The sequence below is a fragment of the Leucopleurus acutus genome (genome assembly GCF_964270905.1).
Source record: "Leucopleurus acutus genome assembly, chromosome: 1".
Taxonomy (NCBI): Eukaryota; Metazoa; Chordata; class Mammalia; order Artiodactyla; family Delphinidae; genus Leucopleurus; species Leucopleurus acutus.
The window spans coordinates 121883247-121910260 of NC_139142.1; the positions used below are offsets into that span (position 1 = coordinate 121883247).

At 46.2% G+C, this 27014-nt stretch overlaps 1 protein-coding gene across 1 annotated transcript in view; it reads right to left on the bottom strand.

Annotated features, from left to right (window-relative positions):
- GNB5 (G protein subunit beta 5) overlaps positions 1 to 27014 on the bottom strand; it is a gene marked incomplete at its 5' end in the record, with an annotated part of 45026 nt that continues 18012 nt past the window's right edge. Inside the window, 9 exons of the mRNA XM_082847162.1 lie at positions 1 to 568; positions 1769 to 1935; positions 3328 to 3424; positions 5151 to 5199; positions 8268 to 8359; positions 10147 to 10290; positions 15840 to 15972; positions 22189 to 22265; positions 24294 to 24335. Coding sequence (XP_082703288.1) covers positions 557 to 568; positions 1769 to 1935; positions 3328 to 3424; positions 5151 to 5199; positions 8268 to 8359; positions 10147 to 10290; positions 15840 to 15972; positions 22189 to 22265; positions 24294 to 24335 — 813 coding nt within the window. The 3' untranslated portion in view covers positions 1 to 556. The remainder of the gene's footprint in view (positions 569 to 1768; positions 1936 to 3327; positions 3425 to 5150; positions 5200 to 8267; positions 8360 to 10146; positions 10291 to 15839; positions 15973 to 22188; positions 22266 to 24293; positions 24336 to 27014) is intronic.

Sequence of the window (27014 nt, forward strand, 5' to 3'; positions counted from 1 at the left end):
GCTGAAAAGGATACTTTCACCATAAAAAACACTTTAAAAAAATGGATTCTGTCTAATTACATTTGGAATTGGCATTCTCTTCTATCAAAGACCAATTAACACTGTCCTTCTCACACAGTGCATTAAAGTCAGCACTTGCAGGGGAACGTTCCAAAAGTCACAGTGTACAGTGAGAAAAATCAGCTTTTAAAGTGCTCCGAAAAATAAATTTGATTCAAGGAAACAATATGGAATATATTATATGCTGAACTGTACTGGGGATAGAATGAGTTGAGACGATAGTTTAGAATAACCTTAAAAACAGATACATTTTAAAAAGTGTTTGAAATGAAAAACACTGTACTTGAAGGTGTTCTCATAGTGCTAAAGGCTCACACTGGGATCTTTCCAGAGTGGTGGTTTTAACAGTAATATTGGAGATGCTTGCTGAACTTTCAGTCATGGAGCTGCTCCCTTAAGCTAAGTTGCAATAAACTCTGAGATCCTCTAGAAGCAAGATCTATTTACATGTGACGATTTCAAATTCTATTCTCAGGTACCTATATGTGAATTACGATTAAGCCCAGACCTGCAAAGACACAAATAGATAATTTTTAGTCTGTTTTCAGTTAATGACTTGTAAAACCTGAGTTTAAAGAGATAAAATCAAAGTCTACTATACAAACATACACACGACATCCAAAATAGAGCATTCACATGTCTTAGAAAGATAACACTTTACTCCTAGCAACTCAAAGGTGCTTCTTTGGCCCTGGCTCCCCCTCTCCCCTAGTTAATCATCTGAAGGGCATCTGTGGCCTTCTTGCTAGGGAAGGTAACTCTTAGCTTGAAAACCAGAACCCTCTGTACCCATTCAGCTCACTGGGTACACTGACATGTTTATTAATTTAGCAAACTCTTGCCCAGGATGATGAAGTCACAGATAACTTTACTGTTTGTTTCAGGAACTTTGCAAAAATCCTTTTATCTATTTACCCTAAGACTAGACTACTCACTTACCCTCTTTAGAAAAGACACACTTCTCATGACAGTACACAGCATCAAATGACCGCCTACTTTTCAAGATGGTCTTCGAAATTCTCTCCCTCCCCCCACCCTGTGTCCAACAATCTTAAACTATGCCACAAATTTGTCCAATCCTAATTAAGTCCCTCCATCCAAAGACTTGCCTTCAACCAGACTCCCCAAACCTCATAAATACCTGCCTTTGCTCTCCCCTTCTGAAATGCTAATAAGACTGTGAAGTTTGTGATCTTCCACGGTGAGGTAAGCTTTGCTTGATGAACAGATTAGTTTGGTGGCATTTCTAGGGAGCCAACATCTGACAAAGTCATGAAGCTCTTTGAGAATCTAATAAAAGCCATGAGGACACTTTTCCTGGAAAAATGCGCACGCGCGCACACACACACACACACAATTTAGCATATAATTGCAGGGGCTTCATAGGTCTCCTGAAGCCCCTGTGTGGGTTTCACAGGGGTCTGTGACCAAAGATTAAGAACCCAGCACTACTGGGAGGTGAGACTGGCAATCTGACTTGTCAAAGGCTGGAATCAGACTTTTAGGGTATCTATGCTTGAATAGCTGTATCGATGGGGAACTCACTACCTACCCAGGCAAATCATTTCTCTGTGGCTATAGAATTGAAAGTAGAGCTCTATTTTGGCTGCCCAGGCCCATCCTAGCTTACTCTGACCCCTCTGCTTTCAGGAAGGCCAATCACTCCTGCTCTCACACACAGAGGAAAGTAGAAAAACTTCTCTCTTACTCTGAGGGTATGATCCCATGATCCTGAGCAAAAGGCAGTCCCATCAGGGGAAACTCGTAGAGTACTAACACGGTTTTCATGCCCAAACAAGATGGAGACTCGGGATCCCTTGAGGACATCCCAGACGTTGATGGTATAATCGTTGTATCCAGCAAACAGCAGGCGACCTTAAAGCAGGAGGATATGATGGTTATGAAACCAGTTCCTTCCTTCTTGTTTTTCTTTTCATGACTCTCACTCATGCACTCATTCATTCATTCATTCATTCATTCATTTAATAAACAGTGATTTAGTGCCCATTATGTGCCAGGCACTGTGCTTTGCCCTGGGGATTCAAAGAGGAGAAAGCACAGTTGCTGGCCCCTGTGGAGGGTGGTGGTGGGCAGGCTGACTCATAAATCATTGCAGCGCCCTGTGGTAAGGGCTGTCATGGAAGTGCTCAGCTATGTGTGAAGTGTTATGTGATCATACAGGAAGGGGGATCAAGAAGGGCACTACAGGGGACTTCCCTGGTGGCGCAGTGGTTAAGAATCCGCCTGCCAACGCAGGGGACACGGGCTCGAGCCCTGGTCTGGGAAGATCCCACATGCCGCGGAGCAACTAAGCCCATGCGCCACAACTACTGAGCCTGCACTCTAGAGCCTGCAAGGCACGACTACTGAGCCTGTGCGCCACAACTACTGAGCCTGCGCTCTAGAGCCTGCAAGCCATGACTAATGAGCCTGCGTGCCACAACTACTGAAGCCCGCGCACCTAGAGCCCGTGCTCCACAACAAGAGAAGCCACCGCAATGAGAAGCCCGCGCACTGCAATGAAGAGTAGCCCCTGCTCGATGCAACTAGAGAAAGCCCACGCACAGCAACAGAGACCCAACACAACCAAAAATATATAAATAAATTAAAATTAAATTAAAAATTTTTTTAAAAAAAGGGCACTACAGGGAAAGCAACATTTGAGCTGGCTTTTGAGGACTGAATAGGAGTTTGCAATGCAGAGAAGGACGGGAAAAGACGTTCCAGTAGCAGCATGTATGCACAAAAGCACAGCTACACAACCGGGGGGTGTCTGGGAAAACTGAATGGTCCAGTGACCCAGCATACGAGTGCTGCCTTAACTTTCACAGGCAGCCTCCCCAGCTGTGAAGGCAGAGGTGCCATGAGCTTCAGGGAATTAAGAAAGGGACTCTTGCTCACTCCCCCCCCCCCCCCACCGCCCCACCTCTGGAAAAAAAGGTCCCTTTTCAGGTGTGAAAGGAAAATGGAAGGCTGGAGAGGAAATGCCTAAAGGCGCAGATGCAGTTTTGATACATCATTGTTTTGAAGAACAGCATTAGGTGGGCCCAGCCTTCATTTCCCGTGGAGTGAACTGGACTGGGGAAGCTGCTTCAGGCAGGGCAAAGCGGGCTGTCAAAAATGCAGTGGAGGAAAACTGGTGCAAAAGTAGACTCTTTAGCACATGGACCCATAGGAAGTTTAGCTAGGAGGGGAAGCTTGGCAGAGCTGGGTTTCATTGAAGTCCTGTTTTACAGTCCTGGGAAAGTTTCTGAAATAAAATCTTACCACTGAGGGAGAAGTCCACGCTGGAAGCTCCAAAGATGATACTCTCTTTGGAATAGATGGCAACCTCCCTGTCTGCCCGGAGGTCGTAGAGGCGACACTGGGGTGACAAAGAAGACAAAGAGGCACTTGTTTCTGGATCCTGTTTGGTGCATTGATGGCTACAGAGCTACAGGCTGGTGCCAGTGGCTTGTGTAGTTTGAGGGATAAGGGAAAAACCTCTTTCGTTTTCTCTCCTAGTATTTTCTCCCTCAATCCCGATTCCTATCAATCTCCAGGGATTACTGGAGATTCAAAGAAACAGCAAATACAGATTTCCTTAGATACAAAAACAAAAATGAAAGCCCTCTTTTTTTTTCTGACATAGAATATGTGTTCACTGCAGAAAATTCAGGAAAACTCAGAAATGCATAAAGGAGGAAATAAACGTCACCCCCAATCCTAGAGGTATTTACTAACATCTGGACTATTCCCTTCAGTCTTAATCTATTTTATGTGTGGATTTAAATGGGGAGGACGTTTCATTATTGCTTCTATTAGCATTATGTTATGAGCATTTTCTCATATCGTTAAATAATCTTAAAAAAAACAGGAGTAATATGGTTGTCATATTCCTCATGTGGATATATCAGAATCTACTTAACTATACCCTGCTAAGTGTTTGATTACGTCTGATTTTTCTCTTTTACAAATAAAATTATGGGGAAGCCATGATCCTTCTTCTATAAAAATCTTTATATGCATCTCTGATATTTTCCTTAGAATAGCTAAAAAATGGAATCCTTAGAATAGAATTGTTCCCAAGAAATAGCATGGCTGGATCAAAGGGTAGGGAAGTTTTGAAAGCTCTTGAATTCTCCCAAATGTATGCCCTTAAATTTTGTTAAATATTTTTTGAAATAGAGAAGTTTTAAATTTTCATGATTATCAAACCCTCAATCTATTCCCCTGTAATTTCTTCCAGGATAGCAAATTAGAGTACAGTTCATTATTTAATAAGATATTTGCTATTTTGAGGGCACAGGAGGATATTTTTTTTCTCCTGAAATATAGGTCAACATAATTTGACAATTAGTATCAAAAGCCTTAAAACTAGGCTGATTTTGGGCTTCCCTAGTGGCGCAGTGGTTGAGAGTCCGCCTGCCGATGCAGGGGACGCGGGTTCGTGCCGCGGTCCGGGAAGATCCCACATGACGCGGGGCAGCTGGTCCCGTGAGCCATGGCCGCTGAGCCTGCGCGTCCGGAGCCTGTGCTCCGCAACGGGAGAGGCCACAACAGTGAGAGGCCCGTGTACCGCAAAAAAAAAAAAAAAAAAAAAAAAAGGTAGGCTGATTTTTAACTCAACAAGTTCATGTCAGAGAATTAATTCTAAGGAAATGATAAGAGAGGTACCAAAAATATTTGCTTATAGCAGTGTTTTTAACAGGAAAAAAAACCTTGGAAAAAACCTAATGACCCAAAACTTGAAGACTGGTTAAGTAAATGATGGCATATCCATAACATGGAAAACTATTCAATCATTAAGAAAATATAATGTGGGAGAAAAATATGTATTGGCATGGGAAAATGTTCACAATCTATTGCTAAGTGAAAAAAGCAAATTATAAAGCATTTTGTTTAAAAACTAAAAAGACAGAAAGGAATTCACTGAACTGTGATTTTTCTTGGGTATAATGATTAACATAATTTAGTGTTTTCCCCCAAGTTTTCTTTATTGAAGTCACATCAGTTCTGTAATCAGGAAAAAAGTTATTTTTGCAAACTAAAATTAGGTCAGCATATCTCTCCTTTGGATAGGAAAAGCTCTCAATAACTTAGAAACATACCGTAGCATCATCTGATCCCGAAGCAAAGGCATCTCCACTCGGGTAGTATCTGCAGAGAGGAAGTGTGGGGAGAAAGCACTTAGAGTGGTGATTCCCAGTGCTGGGTGCCCATCAGAACCATCTGGGAAGGCTGTCCCATGCTGGTTCCCCAGACTTCTAGGGATACACAGACCACTCATTACAGAGGCCAGAAAGGGAGGCTCATCTGGAAGGTCCCATTGACCTAATTTTCTTCTCTGTAAACAGGGGACAGTGACACTGGCCTTGCAGAGTATTGGCAAGGAGTAAATGAGATAATATGTATATCTGTACCAGACACCGAACACAGGCAGGTCCCCTGTATCCTTGCTTCCCCTTGATCATATACCCCATTCCCAAGACTTGGCCAGAGCTAAGGGATAAGACAGTGGTTATAAACACAGACACTGCAATCAGATATACAGAGCCACGGGAAGCTGTCTGCACTGACCACTCACTACATGGGATACTTCTGGCAAGTGCCTTCACCTGGCCCAGCCTCAGTTTCTTCATCTGAAAAGTGAGGAGGATAATGTACATTTCCTGCTGTAAAGACTGAATAAGACACTATATATATTATACAAAGAACGTGGCATGGTGCCAAATAAAAAGCATGCAATAACTAATGATTATTACTGTTATAGTCATCCTCTCCTCTAATCAGGCCTTCAGGGACATCCCTGGTGGTCCAGTAGGTAAGACTCCGCGCTCCCAGTGCAGGGGGCCCGGGTTCGATCCCTGGTCGGGGAACTAGATCCCGTGTGCATGCCGCACGCCGCAACGAAGATCCCGCGTGCTGCAACTAAGACCTGGCACAGCCAAAATAAATAAATATCTAAAAAGAAAAATAATCAGGCCTTCTGGACAGAGGGCAGCCTAAGTAGAGACCTGGTGGATATTAGAAGAAGAGGGTTCTGGGTAGAGGGAACAGCACGGGTGAGAGAACGTGCATGTTTAAGCTGTTATTTCATGAATATATAGGGATTTAATTTAGTTTTGTGGCTTTATGTTCTATCCTGTATCTTAAAAACCTCATTTACTGGGCTTCCCTGGTGGCGCAGTGGTTGAGAGTCCGCCTGCCGATGCAGAGGACACGGGTTCGTGCCCCGGTCCAGCAAGATCCCACATGCTGCGGAGCGGCTGGGCCCGTGAGCCACGGCCGCTGAGCCTGCGCGTCCGGAGCCTGTGCTTCGCAATGGGAGAGGCCACAACAGTGGGGGGGCCCGTGTACCACAAAAAAAAAACACAAAAAACCTCATTTACTATCTGTAGTAATTTCTCAATTGATTTCCTTGGATTTTCTGGGTAATTACTGCACATTTGCAAAAAGTGATAGTTTTTTTTCCCCTGTTTTCCTTTCCTACATTTGAGGTCAAAGAGCTAGAAAATTCTCATTAATATTTCTACCACTAAGGTAATTAAGTATTCTTATTGTGTTCTGGCTTTTTAAAAATTATTATTATTATTACTTTATTTATTTATTTTTGGCTGTGTTGGGTCTTCACTGCTGCATGTGGACTTTTCTCTGGTTGCAGTGTGAGGGCTTCTCATTGCTGTGGCTTCTCTTGTTGCAGAGCATGGGCTCTATGCGTGCAGGCTTCAGTAGTTGTGGCACACGGGCTCAGTAGTTGTGGCGCACGGGATTAGTTGCTCTGTGGCCTGTGGGATCTTCCCGGACCAGGGCTCAAACCCGTGTCCCCTGAATTGGCAGGTGGATTCTTAACCACTGCACCACCAGGGAAGCCCTGTGTTCTGGCTTTTAAGGGGAATAAGTCTAGTACTTTCCTCTAAGTATAAATATTCTTGCGTGATTGTACTTTAAATGCTGTCCTGACAGTGCCAGCTTCTAAATATATATGTCAAGTCCTGACCTCTCTCTTGGAATCCGGTTCACAGCTCCTGCTACCTACTTGGCATTTCCACTTGGTCGTATAATAGCGTCTCAGACTTAGCTAGCCCAAGACAGAGCTCCAGAATCCATATGCAACCACTGCCTTCTCCCTGCACTGCCTCCAACCCTCCCTGTCTTAGCAAATGGATCAATGCTTACTGCCCCTTATAAAAGATACAGGTTCCCTGAGCTCAGGGTTCTTCTCCTATAATGCAGCCCTTTGCATGGGCAGGTGTCATTTGGCCCTTTTCATGTGACCCTGTAGAATTGGGGCTTAGGTAACCAGCACAAAAATGCTGATACCCCAGCTACTGCCATCACTATGAGTAACCAACTATCCTTCATCTCTAACCCAGGAGTCTCATGCCTTCTAGCAGCATCCATGAATCTGTGGCAGCCTTACTTCATAGCTTGCAGCTAGGGTAAAATCTCAAATCCTTCACAGTTCTAGACATTTCTGTCCTCCCTGTGTGTCTTCTTTAGTTGCAGCCACCATCATTTCATTCTAAAACTCACGCAACAACCTTCTAACTGGCCGTCATACTTCCATTCTTGCTCCCCTACAATCCATTCTCCATACAGCACCCAGAGTGACCTTTTAAAGGCAAAACGTGGATCACGCTAGCCACCTCCCCAACTCAGGACTCGCTAGCGGTGACCTGGCCTTTTGTTAGGTCCCTGAACATCTCACCTCCCTGATCTTCCCCCCGGCTCTTTGCAAGCCTGGCTCCTTCATTACCCTGGGCTCAAGTTAAACATCAATTTATCAGAGAGGCCTGACCATTCAAAGAAATACCCCATCTTATCACAGTTCCCTGTTTTACTTTTTCTTAGCACTTAGCAGTACTTAAATAGCACGTGTATCTGTGCTTTGTCTTCTGTAGGACAGTAGCGATGTTGTCTTGTTCAAAACAGTACTCCCAGTTTCTGGAATAATGTCTAGCAGATAAGGACTTCATAAACATTTGTTGAGTGAATGAATGAGAAACACTGACTTGACCTAGACAGGATAATATCCATTGCCCCTAGTGCAATTATATTAAAATTCTCCAAGAAATCGGGAGTGCTGCTCAGTCCCACCACAAATCAGCCATTATTGCTGGAAAAGCCTCTCTCGGCCAAGTAACTTGAGCCTAGAGGCTAAGTACTAGCCCAGGCCGGGGAACACTGGAGGACAGAGGAGCAACGTGAACGTTCTACTCACTGACCGGACACTGTTGATGTCAGATTCGTGCGTTTCAAAGGCCTGCACGCACTGTCCGGAGCGCATGTCCCACACCATGGCTTTCTTGTCACATCCCTACAAACAGAAAGTTACCAGAGTTATGTACAATGCAAGGAATGTCTACAGACAGGCATGAGTTCTGGTTATGTCACAGAGACCTTTTAGTTCCCATTAGTAAATGGCTGACAATATGCTCTTCTGGCACTAGCTTTACCTAAGGCCACTTTCCTCAACTGACAAGCCCTCACGCGGCCAGAGAGAGGTCTTGGGGTCAGGGTGACGAGCAAGGGAAGGCACCCAGCCCCCTTTGAAGCATGTTTTCTTCTCTCCCACCTTTCTGAGGGGCTGCAAACTCTCCAGAGCCTCCTTCTCTCCTTCCTCCTGGGCATCTCTCTTCACTTTTCCCTCTCTTTCCCCCTCCTCTTCATCTCTGCCTCTGTAAGCCCAGAGGAGAGGAGGGCAGGTGGACAGTGGGTGTGGTGGGACCTCCCAGCTTTGCCTCAGGTGTGTGGGGCAGCCTGAGCACAGGTGGAGAGCCACGTGCCCCTGGGCCAGCTGCACCCCAGCAGCCTAGTCAGGGTGTTGCCCGCAGTCAGCTGGGTGGCTCAGGCGAGTTACCTCCCTGGACTTCTGCCTCAACACCTGTAAAGCGAACCTTCTCTGGGTTGCTACCATGACCCAGAGAATCATGAACACTAGGCTTTCACATACTCTCTTGCTTCTGGGAGCATTTTGATAAATTCCTGCAGAGCCTTCTGTGATCAAGCATGAGCAGTATAATTAGACTCTCAAAGGTCAAACAGAAGGAGTCATGGGTTAAAATTAGTGTCCAAGTTGTTGGTTTCAACTCAGAGGAGAGGGTGGATGAGGTGCCACGACTGATGTCTCAGCGAGACCTGCTGTGGGAGTTCAGCACTCCAAGCATCTTTACTGAGAATGTGCACAAAGGAATCAGCGAGTCTCTTCAAATCGTTACTGGACCCTAAATCAGATGGAGTTTAATACTCTGAAAGAGACAATACAGTCCACAACGATACCAACAATTTGAAAAAAGAGTGTCGTTGAGTAGGGATAAATACAGTTATACAAAGACACAAGAATGAAATGTACACAGATAGGGCCAAATACCCAGGAAGAAAATCAGGGTCCCTGCCAACTCGAGGCCTCACAGCCCTCACCTGAGGCCCAGGACTAAGATGTGGGCAGCTCGGAGAAAACATCATTAGACAGCGTTTGCATCTCTGTGCTCTCTCATCACTTGTCTCCTGAGCGAGATGAGACAGGACCCAGGGGTCAGGCCAGCCACCTCAGTTCTCCATTCTTATTCCCAGGTGTCCATAGAAATACTTGCCTCTCTGCATACCACACTGCAAACTCTTCCCTCTACTGCTCACAATATCCTGGGGAAGGTGGGGGGCAAATGCTATCGTGCCTTATGCCCAATTTGCAGAGGATGAAATGGAGAGTCAGGTAGCAAACGTGGGTCCCAGGTGTCCTGGCTCATCTGGTGCTCCTCTGCCATGGTGGCCTGCCTGTCCGACTCGTAGCCTTCAGATACGCTGTTCCCTGTGCCCGAGAGTGGGAGGGGCTGGCGACTGGCAGGGGTGGGGCGGGAGAGTGTCCCACCAGTGTCAAAGCTCTGATCACGCCACAGCGATGCTTCGCCGCCACTGCCACCTGAGCCTCCTGGTGCCTAGCGACTGTCTCTAAAGGTCTCAGAGGCTAACTCTCTGCTACTTATTTAAGGAATCTCAGCCCCATCCAGGGAAGTGTCCAGTCTAGTCCCACAGATTAACAGGAAGTGCTACCATGAGCCTCCCTGGTGGACAAAGGACCCCCAGAGATCTTCCTTGGGTCTTTACCCCGGACACGAAGGTGTTCCCGGTTTCTGAGGGAGCCAGGTCCAAGCAGAGCACGTCGGCCCCGTGCCCATGGAAGCTCTGCAGCAGCTGCCCGCTCTCCACGTCCCACAGGGCACACGTGCCGTCGCCACTCGCTGTCAGGATCTGCCGCAGGAAAGGACAGGAAGGGTGTGGCTGTCATTAATGTCCCTGTCAGGGGAAGCCAAGCAGATGCTTACAGTTCCACAGGGAAGAGGAGGCTCCTTACACACACACACACACACATACACACACACACCTGCTAAATCTGGACTCAAGCACAGAACTCTTTCTCTGGTACTGAGAAAGAAACAGTTCATTTTTGACACCCTTGCTGTCCTGGAGCTGTTTATGTGCCTGTCCTCCTGCAGAGTATGAAATCCAGAGGTCTCCCTGTGGTACCTGCGGGGCTCTATACCTGCCTGCCACGTAGGAAGGGCTCTGTGAACGTTTGCTTCACAGAACCTCAAGCGGCTCCCACAAGCACCCAAGCACAGCGTCGTGCTTCCCAGACATTAATGTGCAACCCCACACGCAGCTGCTAATAGAGAGCCTGGGGTGGGGCCTGAGATTCTGTATTTCCCACAAACTCCCAGGTGATGCTGACGTTGCTTGCCGGGACCCACCTGGAGCAGGATTTTGCTAAACACAGTCTCCTGTAGCTGGATCCCCCCGAGGCTCCCTGGGCCACTGAGTGGTGCTGACAGACACACAGGGTCAACCAGCATCTGCCGTGTGCTGACCACGTCCAGGCCCTCCGCTAGGCGTCAGGGTTTGCAGAAAGACTGTGTCTTGGTCTCTGCTCTCCTGGAGCTTGGTTAACAGGATTGTCAGGAAGGACTGAAACCCACCAAACTCCCTGTCCCTACGTTAATCAATTCCAGGGCCAGACACTTCCCGGTGCTGCATTAGACAATACTGAGAAACCAAGTAAAAATAACCTAGCTGCCCGCTCCAGGAAATAACTGCTCCTGCAAGATAAAACTGTGAACCAACTAAGCTTACTTATCAAGACTAACAGCTTTGTAAAAAATTAATGAAACAGAAGCCTCAATTAAATACAGTGGGAGACCGGAAGGGGGAGCTTTCATGTCCTGTGATGATAGAGACCAACAGGAAGAAGACAGACTTCTCTTCTTTCCTGGGAAGGATTCAGCCAATGAAAAGCCATGGACTCGGGCTTCCCTGGTGGCGCAGTGGTTAAGAATCCACCTCCCAATGCAGGGAACACGGGTTCGATCCCTGGTCCGGGAAGATCCCACATGCACGGAGCAACTAAGCCCACGTGCCACAACTACTGAGCCTGCGCTCTAGAGCCTGCAAGTCACAACTACTGAGCCCGCGAGCCTAGAGCCCGTGCTCTGCAACAAGAGAAGCCACCACAGTGAGAAGCCCACGCGTCACAATGAAGAGTAGCCCCCGCTCACCACAACTAGAGAAAGCCCACGTGCAGCAACGAAGACCCAACGCAGCCAAAAATAAATAAATTAAAAAAAAAAAAAAGAAAAGCCATGAACTCTTTAATCCTCCCAATTTCCTTTTCCACTCTGTAAAACGGTTCTCCTTGCCTTGCTGTGTGGGGACTTGCACATGCCTCGCCATGGCCCACTCGCTATGGTTGCAGGCAAAAAAAGCGCAGGGCAGCAGCTTGCTCACCAGCTCTTTCCGGAAGCCTCGCCGGTTTCCTCCACGACCGCTGCCAAGGTGTGTGCCCTCCCATTTTAAGGTGGGTCTTTTAAGGTGGAAAACTAGTTATGACATAATAGCTTAGGGTTGGTAAGCCCAGCGAGGTAAGGGTCTTAAAGCAAGTCCTGGTGAGCAAGCTGTTGACCTGAAACAAATAGACTGCCAGGTATGTCTCCAGCAAAGATGGGTTTATTCAGGACCCGCAGAGAACTGCATTTCAGGGTCTGCAACCATGGCAAGGTTGGACCACTCACCCTGGACCCTGAAACCCTCTAAGGACCCTTCCCCAGTTTCTTCATTTTGAGACCGTATAGCGATTCTGTCAAGTTGGGGTTCTCCCTTGCTGCAGTAGGTCTAATAAACTTAGCATTGCTGGGTGGCAGGTGTTTCTGATGGTCTTGGCAGACGAGACAATGATCACTTACGATAGAGTGAGAAGTGCTGAGATACAGGTAGGTCCGTGAGAGGGACACCAAACCCACTTTGGCAACATGTGAGCTGATCTCAGAGGAGGACTGAGAGCTGGCCACTCACTAAAGAAGGGGAGGAGAGCAGAGCGAGCTGAGGGGAAGGTGCACCTGTGCAGTGAATGAAAGGTGTGCCTCGGTATGGAGTGAGGACTTTAGCCTGTAGGCAAGAGGGACCTGTGGAAAGCTTCTGAGCAGAATGACCAAATCAAGGGTATATTTTAGGAAAATCTGTCTGAGGTCAGTGCAGCTGTCCCTCAAGCAGACTCTGGATAGTTTCAAGTACAAAGGCTGGCCCATGCATGAAGAAGAACACTGGGGTGCCTGGGGAAAGGCATGGTGGCCAGAACTAGGGTTTTAAATTTTGTTGCTGCCAGTGTGTGTGAGGCTTGGGCTCTGGTGCAATTGGGAGAAAGGCAGTGGGGATCCAGGGCTCAAGGCCTCAAAGACCCAGCTGATGGTATCGCAGAGCCCTGGAGCCAGCATGGTTCTGAGCAGCCATGGGGGGACCCACAAGGGTTAAGCCCTGGCAAGCAGAGCCTCCCTACGCCCCACCTTCCTGCTGCTCACAGGGGCTGGACGAGGTGATAAGACAGTGTGGGAAGGGGCTCTTGCAGTGTAAGTGCCCACAACAGAGCCCTCTGTGGGTGGAGATTACTGATGGCTGAGGAAAGAAAACAGGAAGTAGGCCTTAAAGGGCTGCCAGCATTCAGTGCACCCAATGACTGTGCTGCACCCCTAGTTTCCACGTGCTGGTGGTCTCCTCTCATCCTCTCCCTCCTTCCCCCTCTCTTCCCTTCCCTCTCGCACGTTAGGCCTAGCACTTGTAAAAGAATCTTCTTTTTCTTGCAGGGAGGGGACATATTACAAGGAAAGAATCCATTCCCACCCTGGCCTTGCACCTGCTGGCCACACCGTCTTGGGAGTGTGTTCCTGCCAGCAGTCTGGGAGGCCTAGGATCTTCTTGCAGCCAGGAGAGGCCCCTCCATGGAGAAAGAGCTGGCTGAGTTCCAGAGTTCTCAGGCTTCTCGGGTGTGGGCCCCAAGGCCCTCCTCAAAGCCCCCACTTGCAGGCAGCTCTCAAATTTGGAGACTCTCCAGGCTGCAAAGCCCATGCAGCTGCCCATGGGACTCCCTCTAGCCTCGACTTCCCTTAAGAGGCCTGTGTACACCTGACAAGAGGACTCAGGCTGGTCAGAGCAGCTTAGGAACACACAAGACTTGGACCATGTCTTAATTTGAGAACTTGTATTTTGTGATGTGCTACAATTCCCTCCAATCTCTGCTGGCCACACCCACTAGTGGATGCTCCACCCCAGTCCTGTCCTAACATTTGCAAAGGGGCCAGTAATTGCCAATCTTTTTTGGGACATCAGGTCCAAACAAATGACTCCCTCGGTCTAGCTCTTTAATGGGAATTTTCCATACCATACTCTTCAGTCAAAGAAATGAATAGTTTTTAAAAGTTAACAGTAACTTCTTAATATTTAAAAAATATTTTAAATATTTGTGCTCTTCATTACAATGTAAGTAAAAATAAATTTTATAAACCAAACATTCATTATGATAAATGCACTAAACAGATCCTCTAACTCATTGTCACTCATTTATTCTGGAATGTAGAGGATCTGTAGGTCTTATAACAGCTTCTTGAGGTTTCTGTTTTTCATCTTAGATCCCAGAGCTGGAAGGAAGCTTAGCTCATGAGTTCAGTGGTACCCAAACTAGGCTATGCATCTGAATCACCCATGAAGCTTTGCGTTAATATAAATAACAAAACAATAAGAGCTAACGTTTATTGATATTTACTAAGTATTTGAGATGAATCATCTCATTTAATCCTCAGAAAACCTCATGAGGGAGGAATTTACTACGATCCTCACTTGCAAGTGAGGAAAACAAAACACAGAGAATAATAAAAGCTTGCTCAGGATTCACCATCCAGAACAGGAGACTAAACATCCTCTGTTGCTTTGGCTGCCCCTCAGGCCCAAAGACATCCGATGTGGCCACTGCAGCAGCCAGGGCAACAGCACTCTACTGCACAGGCCTGCAAGACTCCTGGTGGCAAATAACAGGTGTAAGCGCTGCCCTCTAAGTCCGAACAGCCCTCCCGTCAGAAGTGAGACAATTTCCCATCCCCGGGTCTCCTTGCCGCTATCCTTGCCACCCCCCAACCCCGCCGCTGACGTCAGTCAGCTGAAGCCAGAGTGGCCTTTAATCTGACTCAGTCTCCTCCTTCAAGCAAACCCAATCTGCCCCAGCCCCAGCAATGGCTCCCTGCCATTTGTAGGGTCAGCCCCGCCACTCAGGGCACCCTGTGATCGGGCCCTGCCCACCTCTCGGGCCACCTGCCTCGTACAATGCTCCCCTCCACCTCACTGCCAACACACTCATCCTCCAGGGTGGCCCCTGCAGCACGTTTACGACCCCCACTCCTGCTCTGAACTCCCAGCCTCCCCTGCTATTCAGTCACCCCTGGTATCTGGCAATGCGGGTGGTGGCATCTGTGCAGGCTTTCTGGAGAGATGTGACAGAGACACGATAGGATGCTTTAGGACTTGTGAGAGAAAACGTGGCCAAAGCGTTGAAGTTGGATTGTCTCCACTTTGTGGCTTGTTCAAAGTAGGGCACAGATTTACCCCCTGATGTTTTTTCTTTTCGAATGTGTTAAAACAGGAGTGAAAAATAGGTACGATGAGGCGTGTCACGTGCACAACTCTGAAAGTCAGCACCCTGTGAAGTTTTACATACGGCACCTTGGAACCACCTCTCTGACCCAGACAGGAATTTCCACCACCCCAGAAGTTTCCTTGACCCACTCCCACCCCCACCAAGTCAATTAGAGGAGGAGGTTCAATATGGCATGGAGTTCATCTCATCTCTGCCAACAGTCAACAGCCCTGAATTTCCCCATTTCTGATTTTATTAAAAATAATAATATAACCAGGAATTCCCTGGTGGTCTAGTGGTTAGGATTTGACCCTTTCACTGCCGTGGCCTGGGTTCAATCCCTGGTAGGGGAATTGAGATCCCACAAGCTGAGTGGCATGCTCAAAAAAAAAAAAATATATATATATATACACACACACATCTATACACATAAACATATATACATGTATACACACATATACACATACACACATACACACATATATACACACACATATATACACACAAACATATATACACGTATACACACACACATATATACACATATATAAACATATACACACACATATATACACGTATACACATAAACATATATACACATATACACACATATATAAACATACACACATACACATATATACACATACAGACACATATAAACATATATACGTATACACACATATATATGAAAAACAACAGGAGCTTCCTCTTAGAGTCAACTGGAGTGCACACAGCCTCCTGTGAAGAGGGACACCAGAACAGCTTCCTCGCCTGCAACTCCACTTTAGCTCTCCACGACCAACCCTGCTCCCCAGCAGGCTGGTCCGTCATCATGCGTCTCCTTATTTACCTGCATGTCAGAGTTGGTAAAGCTGCAGGCCGACAGGTAGTTGGTGTGCATAGCAACGGACTTCTTTTTGGCAGCCATGTTTTCATTTTTGTCAAACGTCAGTGGATACACAGAACACTTGTTATCCAAGCCACTAGCACGGAAAGACAGAAGTGTCAAATGTTACTATAGGGCAGTAGAATACTCATATGCTTTCTCATTCACACAAACTTTTCAAATTGTTTTCCTTTGGCAGTATCATATGCTGTAACCTTTCCCTCAGCTTGTACTTTGAAGAATTTCAAATGTACAGTAAAATTGAAAGAGAAAATAGTACAATGAACACCCAGATCTCTTCACATACGTTCACTAACTTAACATTTTGCCATATTTGTGGGAGCAAATTCTGAACCATCTGAATACAAGTGGCAGACATGACACATTACATCTAAATACTTCAATTTGCAAATTTACATCTCCTAAAAATAAGAACATATTCTATAATCACTAACTCATTATCACATCTGCGAAAACAAAAATTCCAAACACCGTTTAATAAGCCATCCATATTCAGTCTTTCCCAACTGTCTCCAGGATCCAGGGCCCATTTAGATCCACACATTACATTCTGTTTTTATATCTTTTTTAGAACTTTTAATGGAGAACAGACACATTTTTTTGGTTGTTTATAATGAGAAAACTTAGGTCAGTTGTCCTACAGAATGTCACACAGTCTGGGTTTGTCATGTTGTTTCTTTTTTTTTTTTTGTCATGTTGTTTCTTAATGGTTATATTTAAGTATAACATTTTTAAAAAATTTTATTTTATTTTACTTATTTTTGGTTGCGTTGGGTTTTCATCGCTGTGCATGGGCTTTCTCCAGTTGCGGCGAGCGGGCGCTACTCTTAGTTGCAGTGCATGGGCTTCTCATTGCAGTGGCTTCTCTTCGTTGCAGAGCATGGGCTCTAGGTGTACGGGCTTCAGTAGTTGTGGCACACGGGCTTCAGTAGTTGTGGCTCGCAGGCTCTAGAGCACAGGCTCAGTAGTTGTGGCACACGGGCTTAGCTGCTCCGCAGCATGTGGGATCTTCCCAGACCAGGGTTCAAACCCGTGTCCCCTGCATTGGCAGGCAGATTCTTAACCACTGCGCCACCAGGGAAGTCCCTCAAGTATAACATTTTTAACAATAATATAAATGTGATATATAAAGGTGATATTGTGTTATTTCTTTCTTACTGCTTCACTTTAGGAGGCTTGTAATGCCTCTTGTGTCAAGATTGGTGACGCCAACTTTGATTACTTGGTCAAAGTGGGGACCACCAGATCTCTCCATGGTAAGGGTGATTTGTTTGTAATTACAAGCATATTTTGTTTTATTGCGCTTTGCTTTATTGCATTTTTACAAATTGAATGCTTGTGGCAACCTGGCATCAAGCAAGTCTATTGGTGTCATTTTTCCAACAGCACTTGCCCACTCCGTGTCTCTGTGTCACATTTTGGTAATTCTCACAAATATTTCAAACTTTTTCATTATTGTTAAATTTGTTATGGTGATCTGTGATCAGTAATCTTTGCTGTTACTATTGTAATGGTTTTGAGGCACCATGAACCATGCCCATATAAGATGGTGAACTTAACCGATAAATGTTGTGTGTGTTCTGACTGCTCCAACTGACTGGCGTTCTTCTCTCTCTCTCTCCCTCTCCCCAGGCCTCCCTATTCCCTAAGGCACAACAATATTGAAATTAGGCCAATTAATAACCCTACAATAGCATCCAAGCATTCAAGTGAAAGGAAGAGCTGCATGCCTCTCACTTTAAATAAAAAGCCAGAAATGATTAAGCTTAGTGAGGAAGGCATGCTGAAAGCCAAGACAGGCTGAAAGCTAGGCCTCTTGTGCAAAACAGCCAGGCTGTGAAAGCAAAGGAAAAGTTCTTGAAGGAAATTAAAATTGCTGCTCCAGGGAACACATGAATAAGAAAGCAGAACAGCCTCATTGCTGAAAGGAAGAAAGTGTTAGTGGTCTGGATAGATGAAACCAGCCACAACATCCCCTTAAGCCAAAGACTAATCCAGAGCAAGGCCCTGACTCTCTTCAATTCTATGACGGCTGAGAGAGGTGAGGAAGCTGCAGAAGAAAAGTCTGAAGCTAGTAGAGGTGGTTCATGAGATTTAAGAGAAGAAGCCGTTGTCCATAACATGAGTGCAAGGTGAAGCAGCAAGGGCTGGTGTAGAAGCTGCAGCAAGTCATCCTGAAGATATAGCTAAGATCAATAATGAAGGTGGTACACTAAACAACAGATTTTTAATATAGACAAATGAGCCTTATATTGGAAGAAAATGCTATCTAGGACTTTCACAGCTAGAGAGGAAAAGTCAACGTCTGGCTTCAAAGCTTCAAAAGGCAGGCTGACTCTCTTGTTAGGGGTCAGTGCAGCTGGTGACTTTAGGTTGAAGCCGATGCTCATTTACCGTTCCCCAAATCTTAGGACCCTTAAGAATTATGCTAAATCTACTCTGCCTGTGCTTTATAAGTGGAACAATAAAGCCCGGGTGACAACACATCTGTTTACAACACGGTTTACTGAGTATTTTAATCCCACTGTTGAGAACTACTGCTCAGAAAAAAAGATTCCTTTCGAAATATTACTGCTCATGGACAATGCACCCAGTCATCCAAGAGCTCTAATGGAGATGTACACAAGATCCATGCTGTCCTCATGCCTGTTAACACAACATCCATTCTGCAGCCCATGGTTCAAGGAGAAATTTTCATTTTCAAGTCATTCTTTAAGAAATACAGCTCGTAAGGCTATAACTGCCATAGATAGGATTCCTCTGATGGATCTGGGCAGAGTAAGTTGAAAACCTTTGGAAAGGATTCCCCATTCTAGATGCCATTAAGACCATTTGTGATTCATCGGAAGAGGTCAAAATATCAACATTAATACGAGTTTGGAAGAAGTTGATTTCAACCCTCGTGGCTGACTTTGAAGGGTTTAAGACCTCAGTAAGGGGTTCAAGACTTCAGTGGAGGAAGGAACTGCAGATATGGTGAAAACAGCAAGAGAACTAGAATGAGCAGTGGAGCCTGAAGATGCGACTGAATTGCTGCGATCTCATGATAAAACTTGAACGAATGAGGAGTTGCTTCTTACGGATGAGCAATGAAAGTGGTTTCCTAAGATGGAATCTATTCCGTGAAGGTGGTTGAAATGACAACAAAGGATTTAGAATATTAATAGACTTAGTTGATAAAGCAGTGGCAGGTTTTGTGAGGATGGACTCCAATTTTGAAAGAAGTTCTACTGTGGCTATAATGCTATCAAACAGCACTGCATGTGACAGAGAAATTGTTTGTGAAAGGAAGACTCAATCGATACAACAAACTTCACTGCTGTCTTACTTTAAGAAATATCCACAGGCACCCCAGCCTTCAGCAACCACCATCCTGCTCAGTCAGCAGCCATCAACACTGAAGCAAGACCCTCCACCAGCAAAAAGATTAAGACTCATTGAAGGCTCAGTTGATGGTTAGTATTTTTTAGCAATAAAGCTTTTTTTTTTTCTTTGCAGTATGCAGGCCTCTCACTGTTGTGGCCTCTCCCGTTGCGGAGCACAGGCTCCGGACGCACAGGCTCAGCGGCCATGGCTCACGGGCCCAGCCACTCCGAGGCATGTGAGATCTTCCCGGACTGGGGCACGCACCCACGTGCCCTGCATCGGCAGGCGGATTCTCCACCACTGCGCCACCAGGGAAGCCCAGCAATAAAGCATTTTTTAATTAAGGTATATACACTTTTTTTTTAGACATAATGCTACTGCACACTTAGACTATAGTATAGTGTAAACTTGACTTTTATATGCACTAGGAAACCAAAAAATTTGTGTGACGCACTTCATTGTGATATTTGCTCTACTGCAATTGTCTGGAACCGAACCTGCAATATTTCCAAGGTATGCCTGTAATAATAATCTGTGGTGTGACACCTTTAGGTCATGTTAATATCCTGTTCCCAACAACCATCATACAATGGCTGTAGCATGATTATCCTTGCTTGAATAAAATATTACTTTATGGTACAAAATGGTGATCCTCTAATTTGATAATTCCTTCTGCATTTATTAGCTGATATTTTTCTGTAAAGACAAATCCAATCCCTCCTCCTCCCAGTATCACTGCACACCCATGGATTCTTTTTTCTCTTCAACTGGGTTATGATCCATTACTACCATTATTCCATGTGATGCTAAAATTATCCCAATTTGGAAAGTTGGCGGGGGGCCCTTCAAGCGGCTCCTGTGTCTGTTTGATAAGATTCCATTAAGATGACTTGAGTGTTCCCTTGCTTTCTGGAACAAGAAAATATCCTAGGCTCACTTTACTCTTTTCCTGCCCCAGACCTACAATCAGTCTTACTCCAAGGAGCTCTGCTTCCATTTAGTGGGGAATGACATTTAGGAGGGGCACTCCCTTCTGAGGCCCTGGGGAACCCAGGGGACCCCTTTGCCTTTCCAAATGCTTGGAGGTGCAGGTGTAGACTTGGGTAGTCTCTTACCAGTAACTAGCTTTGGCAGCATGTTTATAGATGGTGTGAGTGGGAATGCTTTGCACTTGGCTGTGACAATGAACCAGCATGCTTCAGACTATGGGCTTCCCTGACTCTCAAGGTGAAACATGTTCTCTTATTCTGAAGCTTCAGAGTAATTTCTGTAGCTCTGTCGGGATACTCACTCACACTTGGGTTTCCTTGCATTGCTCTGAGAAGCAGAAAGGTTTTGCAATGTGATGCATTTGGTATTGCATCTCTGCTTTAGTACCGAACTCATTTTGTGATCTTTGTTATGTTTTTTAGCCTCTCTAAGCCTCAGTGTTCTTAACTATAAAATGGAGCGGATCCCACTCACCTTTCACAAGGGGCTGTTGTGAAGACAATATAGAGTTCAGAATGGCCCTTGACGCATGATAGAGGCTCAGTAAGTGGTCATTATTGTTATTTTTTTATTCTTGCTTGGAGGCAGGTACTACGTTTTATTCATCTTTGAATTTCCCTAGGACACCCAGTCCAGTGCCTTGCACACAGGTGCTCACAGCAAGTGTACAATACCCGAATGAAGGCTTCTTGGCGATATGGCTTCAAATAAAAAATACACATACATGTATATAAAATCAACCGACACATTTTTTTGAGAAGGGAATTGTGTAAATACTGGTGGAGTTTCAGCTTTCAAGTTTGGAACCAACTGAGAGATAGACCCAGATGAAGAGAAAAACACCCTTTTGTCACCTGTAACGACATTTAGAGAATATGACATAGGTGTGGATCTGTGTGATAAGGGAGTTACAGAGATGTCACAAAGCCATAGCTGGGAAACACTATGTTAGATTATCACTGGAAACTGAAAACGAATCGCGGCATGGTCTGACTAGGGCAGATGGTGCTTTTATCTAAGATGAGGACTCTGTTTTCTCAGTTTAGTTTTTCTGCTCTCTCCTCATCCATGGGACTCCCGATATTTTAAAAAGTGCTTTCCCAAATAGTCACACCTTGAACTTCTACTTTGGTTTTTATATCAGCCTGTGAGATCGCCAATGCAGGCCTTGACCATCTACCACATGCCAGGACCCGGGAAACAGAGATGACAGAGATTAAGGCACCAGCCATTCCTCCACTCTGTACTCTCTCTGCACCGGGTGTCACCAAAAAAAGCTGTCTACCTGGGCCTTGTAAAATTATTCTCACCCCTGACTGTCCCCCTGTCCTCCTGGAAATCCCTCCACTGGGTTTCATGTAGTGAGGGTTAAAATAAGAAATAGCCTACAGAATCATTTTCTGAACTACTGTTGAAGACATCGTGTGCTATATTATTATATTCATCATATATCACAGAAGGATATACCCAATGTGTTCTTTTTGTAATTTGGTGCTAGACATCTGGTATCTCAATAGCAAATATTGAGAAATTTATATAACCCATCCAACTCTATGCATTTGCTAGAATTAATGCCCGATTAGAAACATCTTACCCGAGGGTTTTTAAAAATGTAGAGTATTTATCATTCCTACTGAGTACTGAAGAATTAACCTTACTTAATGGAAGGTCTGGCCTTTGCCCTTCGCTACTGGGAGGTGATCTCTCAGGCCCTGGAATGTCCTGTCTGTTGGGAGTGTCTTTGCCTGGGGTTTTGGCCACTGGAGAGTCTAACACTGTGATCTGTGATGGAGGTTTTGGGACACATCCTGTGAGTTCTCACCTCTGAAGGAAGTAGAGACTAAAGATATTAACCTGACCTCCAGGAGAGAGGTCATAGAACAGTATTTTATGGCCAACAGGACACGTGAAACGCCGCTGTGTCACCCATACTTACCCGCATGCAATGGCACATCCCGATGGGGCATACGCGCACGCCATCACCCACGTGCAGGGCATCGTGACCGCGTGCTCCTGCAACACAGCACACACCACGCACGCAATGAACGAGGGCACTTCTACACAAACGTCAGTTTTTACCAAGTAAAATCACTGAAGCATCTACCAAATTCCTTTCTAGTCTCAAAGGTCAGTGGTTTGGGCTGAGACTGATGAGGAGACTCATATCCTCTATAATCAACCAAACTTTATGTCCTACATTCTAAAAGTTAAAAATCTCAACCTGCAAAAGAATATCCTTCACGTCTTACTTCTTTCTTACTGTTATACTCCCCCTGCTGTTCTGAATGAATACTGGGGCTCACTTTCTTCGAAAGATCTGTCTGAATCTCATTTCACATACGTATGTGCTTCACCTTATTTACTCAGATTTCCTCTATTTTAAAAACGTATTCTTGAATCTTTTTACATGTATGTTACAAGTTTGTTTACCTGTGAGTGAGTATACAAGAGCCTCTGTCCTCTGTGGGTCTTAAACCATTCCTGGGCACGTAGGAATGGGGGTGGTCTTGGGGAGGGGGATTAGAGTTGTGCTCTGGGAGAAAAGGAAACCTGTAACATGGAAGCATTCAGAGGAGGTGTAAGTCCTCGGCTCCTGGCTGGGGTCTGAGTCACCCGTATTCTCCTGCACGCATATAAGCAACTAAGGCATGATTCAAAAACTTCTGAGTCTGTGGCCCTATTTCCATGGGAGCCATGGGCCCTGGACCTGGTTCTAACACCAGCGAGATGTGCAGCCTCACACAGGCTGGCCATTGTCTTACCTCATTCTCCTTCTCCGTCTGGGAAGGGAGAGGATGGGACTAGATGGTTTGTAAAGTACATTCAAGTGCTGGTCTTCTTTCCTGTTATAATTCTCTGTGTTTTTGTGGGGAGACATGGGCCTTGATACTGCCTGTCAAAGTTCTTTGTCACTCACGGAGTAGTAGCCCTTCAGACATCATGAATAACCTACTTCCACGAATGAGTGGCCACTCTCAGCACAGGGCATCCCGGCCCCTTTGCTGACAAATGATAACTATGGCCCTGCCAGGGACCACAAGCGGCAACCCAATGGTTCCCCAGACATCAGGAGGCGTGTGCTCTACGCCATGCTAAGGCATAAGCAGAAGCAACCCCCTCGCCCCACCCCTGAAGATGCTGAGGAGTTCTGGAGAGGCAGAGTGATGTATAGGAAAGCCCTCTGCAAATTGTTACGTTGTCATTTTTATTATTCCCCAGGGGCTTGACCATTCCGGATTCTGCTCTACAAGATGGTTCTGGGCCCCCTTGAGCAGGTTGTATAACAACTGCCTAGTATGACACTTACTGAACACGTTCAATAATGCGGAATAAGGACGCTGTTCAATTTGAGACAGATAATAGGTTTCTTTTTTATACAGTGAAAAGGAAGACTTTCTTTCTAAGTAAACACTGGAGTCCATATTTAATATACAGTACTTGTTACTGCAAATGCCAACACGATGCAGGCATGCAAGCGCACGTACACATAGATTCTGGCCTTTCTGTTTCATTACAAGTCTAAACTTAGGTCTCACTTGGAGCAGTACATGCCTATGCCAGACTTGCAAGGGGCTGAGACTCCACGGCATCCCCGCGAAGAGCAGTTTAATCCCACTGAGGTCTCAGCTCCCCACCCGCCATTTGCTCAAGTCCACGTGCTATGGAGTCTAGTCGAAGACAGAGAGGGGAGAGGAAACTGGGGGTTGGGTACCTCTTATCATCAGCCAGAAGAAAAATCCTGAATGCAGTAGTAGCACGTGTGAATATGACAAGTTTCGGGGCCACGCCCTTCCCTGTTTCCATATCGGCACCCTCCGTGTTCGCCCTGCATGCTCTTCTCTGGGCGAGGGGTTCGGCTCAAGAGGGGAATGAACGCTACAGTGGGCTGCTGAACCATCCGAACACGGGTGGGCTTTCATGGGGTTTGCACCCCCAAATAGGCTCCTGAAGGGCAGGGCGACCAGTAGTGGGGTGCTTGGAGAGGACTAGGACAGGGCCGGGGCTCTGAAGTGCCTCAATCCACCAGGGACAATGCCTTACCTTGTTAGTAGTGAAGGAATCCCACACGATCACCTTCCCATCCTGGAAGGAAATCAGTAAACAGTTGAACAAGCTAGAGGTCACCACTGGGGAGATGGAAGGGGGGGAGGGGCAGTATAGGGGTAGGGGATGAAGAGGTACAAATTGTTATGTATAACATAAGCTACAAGGATATATTGTACAACACAGGGAATACAGCCAATATTTAATAGTAACTATAAATGGAGTACATAACCTTTAAAACTTGTGAGTCACTATACTGTACACCTGTAACATATAATATTGTACATCAACTACACTTGAAGAAAAACAAAAAAGAGTAAACAGTTCAAAAGTTGTCAACAAGCCCTAACACGTTAACTGCTGAGAACCTCATGGAAAGCCAAGTCCAGCTGGGCAGTGCCAAGTGCAAAGCCAGAGCAAGAATCTGGACAATCAAGACCCTCCAACCCATCCTTGAAGAAATGCGAGTAGGTGGCGGCAGCACTTTCCAGCATGATGCAAGCCTCAGTTCTCAACCTTGCATCCCTTGTGTAGATACAATGACAGAAAGCAACACTCCGACACTTCTTTTATGCCAATTATGAACCAAGCACAAATTGTTGGTAAACTGTCATCACCATTGTACCCCGAATGTCAGTAAGTTATACAGGGATAAGGTAAAGCTGAAATTACCTTCAGATGTCTGACAGTAACTAACGGTCCCCCCACCCCACCTCCCCAGCCTGTCCTCCCTACCATTCGCCTGAGTCCACGTTCCCTGCAGGACCGTGTAAGAGCCCCACCCCACTCTTCGCCCCCCCCCCCCCGTGTGGAAGCTGTGGAGGGGGACTGGGTGGGCCTGACATCAGTCTGACTCCCCCAGGTGCTCAGGGACATCACAGCCTCACCCCCACCCACCCTGCAAAACAACATGGGACTCACACCTATGATGGTGGGGGCCCCCGTGGGCAGCTGTTCTGGAAACAAAGAGCACTCCCTGTGGAGGGTGAGCTCTGGGTGATGCCACAGACAACACGGCCACTTTCACTGCGATCTGCTCTGCAGCCCCAGTAGGGGGTGTGGGGAGGGGCTATGATGCCATCTGTTTGTAACGCAAACCCATCAGAGGTAAACCCATCAGAGGTAAACCCACGTAAGCCCCGGGACTGCAGCGCAGTCGTCTACCCAGAACGTGGTGTGAGGGTTGTCTGGGCCCCCAGGCTCCCGCTGGCAGTGGAGGAGGACGGCTGAGCCGACCTCCTTCAGCACGTGGGTCCCCCCCACATCCTCAGGGATGGAGAATCTGCAGTCTCCACCGCAGGCTTGATTTTTTTTAATCACTCAAGCCACTTGGAGCCAGATCTGGTGAGTGAGGTGAATGCCACTTTTAGGGGCGCCAGCAAGGTCTGAGTAATGAAAGTGACACAGCTGCCTGCTTCACTTGATCTGATGGAGGGTTTCCGTATTCACGCTGCGTGGGGCTGAGAGGCCGTGATCAAAGGCAAAGTCGGCGGTTTGGGGCCTTTTAAGACTCCTAAGCACATTTGTGCTTCTAATTTTTCTGACTAAACGCCCATACATGCTGTGTGGGTGAATTAGATAACAGAGCAGAGGGCTGCGGCGGGGCGGGGGGTAGAGACTCAGTGTATCACCCAAGTCAGCGTTCCCTTCAGAGGCTTCCTCCACTGCACAGCCCGCCTGCCTGGCTCCACCGCCCACCTACTGTGTGCTCTGGAGAGAGAAAGGCAACCAAGAAGCTAAAAGCAGTCTCATAACTAGACACCAGGGGCCTATGTACCTGGAGAGACTGTGCCTCCACCCCAAACCCCAACCCACTCAGCCAGGCAGATGAATTTCCTGCCTTTTAAGGGAGAAAGGCTGCTCTGAGTCACTCAAAGTCTGTTCCAGAGCCCTTCTGCTGTTTCCCACCTTCCTCCCTTCCCCCACCCACCTCTCCGACTCCCTCTGCAGTAGAGGTGGATGGATGGAGTCAATCAGCAGTGCTGAAGCATCCCTCCTCCTCTCCCACCCTCTCTAGTAAGAGTGGTACACGAGCGACAGAAAGTCCAACATATGGCATCCTTTTAAGGATTAAAAAAAAAGTCTAAAAGGCTAGGTGGCAACATGTACATCTCAACAACCACTTTGTAAAAAGGAGCCTTTGGAAAAAAGTCTAGAAAGAGGTGCTCTAAGATAATAATGATTGTAACAGGGTGGTAGGGGTAAAATCCTTTTCTTTTTTCCAGTTAAATACATAACTGATACATTAAATTTTTTTATGAACATTAAAAAAGCAAGTGCAACGTGATATACTAGATTTGTAGGTAATACAGGAGATTAATAACACCTGTCCTATCAAACATAGTACCGACAGAGATATTAGAACTCATGGATTATTCAGAATATGTACAGTTTTGATACTTAAAAGGGTTATAAATAAAAACCAAATTTTCCTTTGAAAAAGCTGGACTAAAGGCACAGGCAGGGGTCGGGGGGGGCGGTAAACTGGCCATAAAAATATATGACTTCAGTTTATGGTTTTATGTTCAACGAACGTAACATCAAAATAGACATAAAAAGCACTAAGCAGTGGTGGCTAGCCTCCTGAAAGACATGTCCTTGTCCAGGGCCCTCCGTCATTATATCGGTGTTGGTCTGTGTGACCAGTGGAATGCAGAAGAAGGGAAGGAATGTCACTTCTGAGGCCAGGTCATCAAAGACAGCATGGCTTCTGCCTTT